Source organism: Sinocyclocheilus anshuiensis, unplaced genomic scaffold (genome assembly GCF_001515605.1).
Source record: "Sinocyclocheilus anshuiensis isolate Anshui unplaced genomic scaffold, SAMN03320099.WGS_v1.1 scaffold710, whole genome shotgun sequence".
NCBI classification, from domain to species: domain Eukaryota; kingdom Metazoa; phylum Chordata; class Actinopteri; order Cypriniformes; family Cyprinidae; genus Sinocyclocheilus; species Sinocyclocheilus anshuiensis.
This window is the reverse complement of record NW_015544201.1, coordinates 1092553-1101567: the sequence shown is the minus strand read 5'-3', so window position 1 is coordinate 1101567 and position 9015 is coordinate 1092553. Positions and strand designations below refer to the sequence as shown.

General features: G+C 35.0%; 1 protein-coding gene across 2 annotated transcripts in view; it reads left to right on the top strand.

Moving 5' to 3' along the window:
- LOC107696822 (synaptoporin-like) overlaps positions 1–9015 on the top strand; it is a 24826-nt gene that overhangs the window by 10308 nt on the left and 5503 nt on the right. Inside the window, exon 1 of one of the 2 annotated variants that reach the window (XM_016497324.1) lies at positions 5837–5899. The exons of the other annotated variant lie outside the window; for it this stretch is intronic. Coding sequence (XP_016352810.1) covers positions 5876–5899 — 24 coding nt within the window. The 5' untranslated portion in view covers positions 5837–5875. Of the gene's footprint in view, positions 1–5836; positions 5900–9015 lie in introns of those variants that run through there. 2 annotated transcript variants of the gene reach the window in all.

Genomic DNA, 9015 nt, shown 5'->3' with positions numbered 1-9015 from the left:
GGTTTCTTGCCATGCTGCGGACGCAAGCTTCAGACGAAGAAGTGAATGATGTGTGCTCCCGGCGCCTATTTATTCTACTGGTGGTGGATGAGGAGATACCCCCTGACAATGTAAAGCGCTTTGAGTGCCTAGAAAAGCGCTATATAAATGTAACGAATTATTATTATTATTTTTTTTTTCTATGTATCTTGCTCTGTTGAACAGCAAAAGTGACTTTACTGGGCTATACTGGATTTACACCATGCATTTCCTGTCAGCGGGAAAGCCACGCCCCCAGCTATCACAAGACCCGACCAAGTCCATGGTTGACACCCTCTCATTAGCATGTTGTGCAGAGGAAAAATAAATGTGGAACTACATTCAGAAATAAATGAGTGATCAAAGGAAAATAGTTAGGATGAGTTTAGCATTTCCTTAAACATTTTCCATTTGCCCACCAATTTATTTTATTTATTTGCCTACTTTCATCACATGTTTAATTATTTCTATATGTATTTAAACAAGAATTTGTGTATTTATAAACACATTTATTTATTTATTTGCATATTTATTTATTTGTGTATTTATTTATTTATTGTTTTTGCAGGTTTCGTCCTCCATAATTTAGCACTTGTTAAACTAAATGAAACTGAGAAATGCCTTGATAATTAGCTGAAATAAAATAAAAAGTTATTTATATTTTATTTCACTTAATGTTTATTTCAAATAACAAAAATATTTTATTTATTTATTTAGTTTACTTTAATAACACTGCTCCAAACCTGTATGATTCTTTTTCTTTCAGGCATCAACATGAATCAGAATGTCTCGTTTCTGTACAACAAAATAGTGACTGGGGTGCTCAGGTTTCAAAAACAGCAAAAAAGTACCATAAAAGTAATCCATATGACACACCGACCCATTCAACCTGTTTTACACTGCTTGGACACAGAGCTGTAGCCCCTTTCTAGTGGCCTCCATTACAGTGAGCTCAATGTCGAAGCCACATTCAAAACAAATTAGTTCTCCGATGACCATCAGTGCGCTGTCGATACAGGGCCACTTCTTCTGCCGTGCTCTACCGATTCACATAAATGAGATATTGGATTCTCTGAGTCTCTCAGGCTAAGACCACTGGGTTTAAATAAATACTTCCCTCTGTAACTCAATACTAACCACAGGAGAAATTAATTTCAAGCACGGTTTCAAAGGGCTTTTCCTACACTCAGCTGTGAAATATGAAGGCTGTGTGATTCCAAAGCTCCAGCAATAAAACACCAGCCAAGCTCTACTGTGATTTCAGGCAACAAAATTGCATTCATTTTTTTTAAGATTTTCTTCAGTTAGAGCCACTTTTGACTAACTGAAATCATGAAAATTGAGACGTTCAAATTATTTTTTAAATAAAACATGTATTACATGTAGGGCTGGACAATAATTCAATATCAATATGTATCGCGGTATTATTCGTATCGACCGAAATTAAGAAATATATCGTGATATAAATTTTGGCCATATCGTCCAGCCCTAATTACATGTGCTGGAATAAAGATATGATAAACCTCATTTTTAGTATTGGGATGTTTGCTATTGTGTTTGATAATGGAAATGATGTGTCATAATGATATTTTGTAGTATTAAGAATTTTATTTAAAAAATGTGATTCTTTCTTCTTTTTTAATTCAGTTAAATTAATTTAAATGTAATTTACCAGTTGTGTTAGCAAGTCCAACAATTTTTAGTCCATAAACTGGAGAAAATGTCATTACCAATAATGATAATAATAATAATAATAATAATAATAATAATAATAATAACAGTTAATAGGGAACAAAAATGCAAAGTAGAATTTTCCTGATTTAGTAAAAAATTGTAAAAGATTTTAAGACAACATTTATTATGGAGAAGTAAAAAGCCTGGGTTGGGGGCAAAATCTAATTTTTGGAAAAATTAATATTTAATATTTTCTTTTTTAATGTTTAAAACTATTATAATCTACCAGGTAAAACAACATTCATTCATTCATTTTTAAAGTCATCCAAAGAGACAGAAATCTTCAAATTTTTCTAAATGAAGAATCATCCAATTAGCCATAGAATCATCCATATCCATAAATACATACATGTAAAAATCAACAAAGTGTGAAAAAGAGGGAGGAATGAAGAATGACAGAGTTTGATGGAGTCATTCAGTGCAGGGTGTTAATGTCATAGATCACTCTAGTGGCCTCTCATTCTAATCAAACGCTACTGTAATATAGCTCTGTCATGTAACATTTGTATCACACCACAAACCATCAGACAGTTTTTTGTGCATAATGATTTACTGTACACTACATAACAGCAGGTAGTTTTATATCCATTCCGGCATGTAACATCTCTCCCACTGGGAGGATTTTCTGTATCCCTGCAATACATTTCAATGACATGGATCATTGTCAGCGAAGTTAGTACAGCGCTCAGCCTGTCCTGTTGCTTTCTGGGAGTATGTGTGAGTCTGGATATCTGTGCCTGTGTGTGAGATTCAAGTAAGTATCTGAAGTTGTTTGACAGCCCTGGTTCTGGTGCAGCTCAAGTTTCAGTGAGGCTGAATGATCGACACATCAATAAGGGATTGTGGGAGCTCTTTGCAGTGAAACTGTGGCGTAGGTGGCTTTGAAGATGCACATACTGTATCTTTATGAGTTCTTCATTGAAATGCATTTGTTACCATTGATCTGAGATGAGTTATCCTGATATACTGTAAGTCACAAACAGTACAGAAAAATGTGGACACCCTAAATCTAATGTTTGTTTGTTCTGTTCATTATATATACCCCCGGTTTCACAGACCAGGCTTAAGTCTAGTCCCAGACTAAAACGCATGTCTGGGCTGTTTTAACTGAAAGAAACTTGCACTGACTGATCTTAAAATCTGTCAGTGCCATTGATTTGTCTCAAGATGCACATCAGTAGTGTTTTTATCTAAGGCACATTTATAAAAGCTACTTAAATGTCCTAATTGAACTATGGCCTAATCCTGGTTTAACCTAAGCACTGTCTGTGAAACCAGGCCTTAAAGCATGTCCTAAATAATATTGCAGGTTTTAGGTTCACTTAATGCGTTTCATAAAGGGTGTTTACATAGGACTGTGTTTGTGGCACATTGCTTTAATGAGGATGAATTTTAAAGATGCAACTTTTCAGATTTAGTGTGCAAACTGTCAGCTAACGCACCACTAAAATAATCAGAAATAGAAAAAGCGGTAGGGAATAATCTAGATTAACTAGTCAACTTCTCTAGATGACTAGATGATTGTAGGATTTCTTTTGTGTTTCTCATAGTTTTTATATACATATATATATTATTTTAAAACATGTTTTACTTGTTTTTTTGTTTTTTTTTTAATTGTACATTATTTTATTTTACAGCAATTCTAGGACTACCAAAAATTAAAGCATTTTACATAATGATTGCAATAGAAATGACCTGAAAAGAATGTCACAAAACATTAGGTTTCATTGTTTTTTGGATAGACACCAGAACTTATTATTGGGTTTTACCCACAACCTATCAAATTTTTATGTAGTAGAGAATCTGAGTTTCTCTAGGGATTTGAAGACCTATATAGTAAGCCACAGGCACATAATATTTGGTACCTACAACTTTTACCTTACAAGAAGGTCTTCTATTTCTGTGGAAGCTCTTCATCTTAAAATTGAAGTGAGGCATTCCCCAAACCCCAGGTCACTCACAGCCTCCACTGAAGCATGACACAGTTTCTGTTTGACACAGTTTGACGTCGTCTCATTACTCTGTGGGTTAGAAACTAAGACTGAAGATATTCTGGTAGGGAAAGACAAATAGGGGACATCTCTCCTCATTACCAGCTCAACAGGTGCTATGCACATATGGGTCGCTGAGAGAGAAGCATCTTTTCTACTGGCTGTCGAGCTCCCACGCACTGCTCACCTGTTTCCCATGGGTTTCTCACACCTGTCCATTAGATTCAGCTAAAGTGGGATGTGATTCTACTGCTGTCAGACACACTTTCATTTGATTGCATCAGCACAGGTTTGGACTCCTTGTGGTGAGTGGATAAATCCGTCACAATAGGATCTCATCTGACTGGATGCTAAGTGGAGTCTGAAGGCCACACTGGGGAGTCCTTAGACTTAAAACCTGTTGAACTCTTTAAGGGAAAATAAAGGGAATAAAGTTTTCCTTTAACTTTTATGAAAACATACAGTAGCTTTCAGAACTTAAGTGATCTTCCTGCCCAGTGAAAACAGCATTTATTGAACATAAATGTATAAGTGTATAAGTTCATTTATTTTTATTTTTTACACACATTAATAAATACATTATTTTTAATTAATACATTTTTAATCGAATGAACCTATAACTAAAGCAATAAAATAAAATATAAAAAATACTAAAATAACCTAACACAAAATAAACTAAAACTAAAAGCTAAAAAAAACTATAGAGACTAATAAAAAAATAATAAAAATAACAGAAACACAGCAATTTTAGTAAAACTTTAACTATTTAAAATGAAAACAGACAATATAAAAACATAATCTAATTCAAACTGAAATACTAACAAAAACAGTATGTTAGTGATACTAAAATAACACTGCCTTAAAGCTTGTGAAATAACTTATGGAAAGTTCATAAGAATGCGTGAAATTCAGCACCAGTTCTGTTATTTTGAGATGTTCTAATGCACATCATGAGATTCTAATTATTTTTCCATTACCTAGACATAAGCTTCATTGTTAAGGGGTGTAGCTTTTCCAAGTTACTTTGGCATGATATGTGAGCAGGCATTTTGTGGTTAGCCTTGAAAAGGTAGCTTTCTTTTTGCTTTTGTTGCTATAATGACAGGCCAGTGCTGGTAATTAATTATGTTGTTTATTCGCAGAGCTGGCATTTTCCATACATCTGAAATAAGCATCTACATGACATTGACAAACTCTAAAATCTGCATGTCATCTAACAGCTTCATAACATGCAAAGCACATTTGTACAGTTTACCCTTAAAGATAAAAGTGCATGTGCACAACTTTTTGGAGGGACACACTTAACCCTCCCTCACTAATTTAAAACAGAAATATTCTTAATAATTGTTGATATTATCAAACTGTGATTGAAAAACTCCTGCATAACAGGATGGATATAACAACATTAACTGGAGAAGAAAAAAAAAAACATTTGGGAAAGTGCAAGATTAGCTGAACATTTAAACAAAATAATTTTCACTACATTACCATTATTTTCTTTTAAGACATTTCTGGGAAATAAACCTATGTAAAATCTATGTAGCAAATCTATGTAGCCGAGACTGTGTTGGTGATTATTATACATGATAAAAATCGATATATGGACTGTAAAATGATTTACTTTCTTAAACAATTATTTATTTGTTAAACATTGGTATCTTTTATCATTGATATTCCCACCATTGCAGTGATTTTGCTATGGTTAAGGGGGTTTTAGACACTATGGTTTAATATTAATTGTTTTAATCCATTAACATGCTAATTGTTTGATATAAAACAGTGTCAAGCCTTCCTTTTGTTATTTGCATGTCAAAATCACTGTGGTCACAGTGATCTCTCTCATTTAAATGCAAAAGTATGACACTTGACTTCATTGTGAAGTGATTTGAAGTTGGGGAGACCCTCTGTGTTCAGGCATGTGTGTTTGTGACTGTAGAGCAGCCCCCCATCCTCCGAGCAAAAGAGGGAGTGCAGGGTTATACTTAGAGAGCCACACAGAAGCACCAGCCCTCTCCTGAGCTCACATTCCCCCCTTCACCATCTGCACTATAAGACGAGCAGACAGAGCAGAGAGAAACGAGGACAAGATACATCTAATATGTTCTGAAGCTGGATATCTCTTTTGCTTTTAAATGTGTATGGTCATATTTGCTCCGGTAAGTCCTTGCTTCAGAATCTCTGTATGTCTGGTAGCAGTCATCAGGTGGTACATAGTTATTTATTCATAGAGTTAAACTGACTTAATATTAATAATATTCTATGGTAGTTTTTGTTGTAAGATGTGGGATTTTTTATGAGTTTTGTGGTGCAGTTTCTTCAACAGTAAGGCTCCAGATCTCCCAACATCCCATTCATCAGAGACCTTTTAGGTGCTAACATTGCTCTCATCATTTGACTGAATCATTCATAATTCCGAATGAGTGAAATGTCTATTTCTGTAAGCTTATGAATGAGTCATTATTTACGATCAATGAAATGTGGTGCAAAAAGGCGATTTGGTTTCCAGTTTTTTCACATAGTAGATGTTTAGAGGTTGTTGGACTCACACTGTATCTATGCCATTGTGAGCTTTTTTAGGCTTACTAGAAACTGAAAAAAAAAAAAGAATTTTTTTGTTGAATAGATTGTAGTGATCAGGTTGAGGAGATTCACTGGATATCTATCTTTATGTTACATGGTACCCCGAATAGACTTTTAAAGTAATAGGCTAGACTGTAAAACTATGAAAAAAATAGACTGATAGAGGACTTAATGTGAAAAAGGTGGGCAGGCTTAGTAGTCCAAAATTTATATATATAATGTATTCCATTCCAGAAGAGCTTCTGAAGTCTGAGAAACTGGCCCTTACATTTAGTTTTTTCAACATTTTCTGAGCTGATTTTGTCTTAATCTGTGAAATGTATTTAAGTATGGTATATATTTTATACACTACCATTCAAATGGTAGTAAAATTATTACAATTTAAAATATCACTTTACTATTTTTATATATTGTAAAGTGTAATTTATGTAATGGCAAAACTGAGATTTCTTTTGTGTGTGAACTTCAGCATCATTACTCCAGTCTTTGGTGGCATATGATCCTTCAGAAATCATTTTAATATGCTGATTTGATGCCCAAGAAACATTCCTTATTATAACAATGTTGAAAGCAATTCTGTGCTTATTATTATTTTTGTGGAAACTGTGATACACTTTTCCAGAATTCAAGGACAGCATTTATTTGAAACAGAAAACTTTTGTAACATTATAAATGACATAAACATTATAAATAGGTTGATTTCCTACACACTTTTGCTCTGTTTGTTTGAGTGCCCTGACATAGAAACAACCAGTGGAGTTTGCAGGACCGCCTGTTTGGCTGAGCAGTGACAAATGTGCAGAGTATTTGAGATGGTCCTCACTGCAGAACACAAGATCCAGGGGGTGTGGATCCAGATCCAACTCCTCCCACCTTACATATACTTAAACCTACCCGTCTCCACCCCCTGATCCCTAAACCCACCCATCTACCCATCTCCACCCCTAAACCTACCAATCTCCACCCCCTAGATGTGGATCCAACCCCGCCCCTGGATCTTTGTTCTGCAGTGAGGGGCTACTGGAGTATTTGAGGAAACCTGTCTGAAAACAGATGTTAGTAGTGGAGATAAATTACACATTTCACTTTTAAGGAAAAAAGTTTGTATTCCGGTTCTTCTTTTTTATTATTATTGCATTGACTGACACTGTCATTGCATCATTAATGTCTTTTTGCCACAGAATTCTTTGAACACTATTACAAAAAATACAAATTAAAACTGAATTTTGAGTGCTATCTCGATGTGCACTTTCCTTTCCTTCACATTATGCTCTGTCTTGAATTTTGAATATAGTCTCATCATTTATTTTTTTCTGGCTTTCAGTCTTGCATATCTGCAGAATGACTTGAAGGGGCCTATATGGGTTCACTGAGAGGTATTACCTCCTACAGAAAGCCCATTCTCATATCAGTATCACAGAAATGTGTTTTATGCCAGTCCGTTTAGCTCTCAGACATCTTGAGCATGTGCTTAATAAGACTTCACAATAGATCCATGGCCTAAATAAAAAGGGATAATGGACATATAAAGAGAAAAATAGTGAGAAAGAATGGGACAGAGGCAGGGTTTATAGAGGTATCAGGAGAGGTTGTGTAAAAGAGATAAATGTTAAAGACAAGATAGAGGAGACAGAGAGACAGAGAACACCTCTTGGTGGTTGTGATCACTATTATGAAAGCTGTTCAGGCATCATAGTTTCACTCAAGTTTTCGCAAACATCCTTTGCATCCTTTGCTTAACACCTCTGAATGAGAATTCATCACTTGTTTACTGTGGCTCGGACTCGTCTCGTCGTTGGCAATTCAAATGGTCCCTTTAAGCACTTTTTCTCATTTTACAGTCAACATGGAACTTTTAATGAATATTTAAATGGGCATTCAAAAGGAAATTTTATTGATCAGGAATTGATAAGGAGTAGTGGTTTCATGAGGGGAGCGCTTGGTGACGTCAATTTAGGTCGATGCAGGTTATTACGAAAAAAAAATTTCTTGTTATGAGACATATTAAAGTAATATCACACGAGAAAGAGTTCGTCATCTCAAAATTTGTGTCAAGCCTCTGTTACGTTAAAACTATAGCAACAATGGTGGTATGAGAGAATATTGATGAACAGGGCCGTGCACAGTGGGGTGGCCCGGTGGCTAGAGCCACTGCCCCTTTGCCCTCATCGGCTGAGGTGCCCCTTTCACTCTCTCACTTTCATTATTGTAATTAAGTATATTTCCCATTATAATCACTTATCTTGATACTAGTAATCAATAACTGTCACGTTTATGTTCGGTGTTTCTGTTCTCTCTGTCATGGCTCAGTTTGCCCTGGGTTAGGGGTAAGTTGACCCGAGTCGAGTCAGTGGGTAAGATGCACCATCTGGGTGTAAAATGACCATCTGGCCAAATCTGATTCAAACCCATGTGAAATAAATAATTTAAAAACTAATTTAATAATTTCCTTTTACAAACAGTCATATTTCTTTTCATAAAGTTATCTTTAACAACATAAAACCAACCAAATGTTTACATTTCAGTATTTAATTTGCATTTCTGAAACAATATGTTGAACACCAAAGTTGTAGCCTTCCTAAAAACAGACTAAACAGAGAGTTTGTTAGCCATTAGTGACTACAGGTGGAAAGATATATCTGATTATAATGTGATGAAAAGCATTTTCTGGTTCTTATCAGAGAAGGATTTG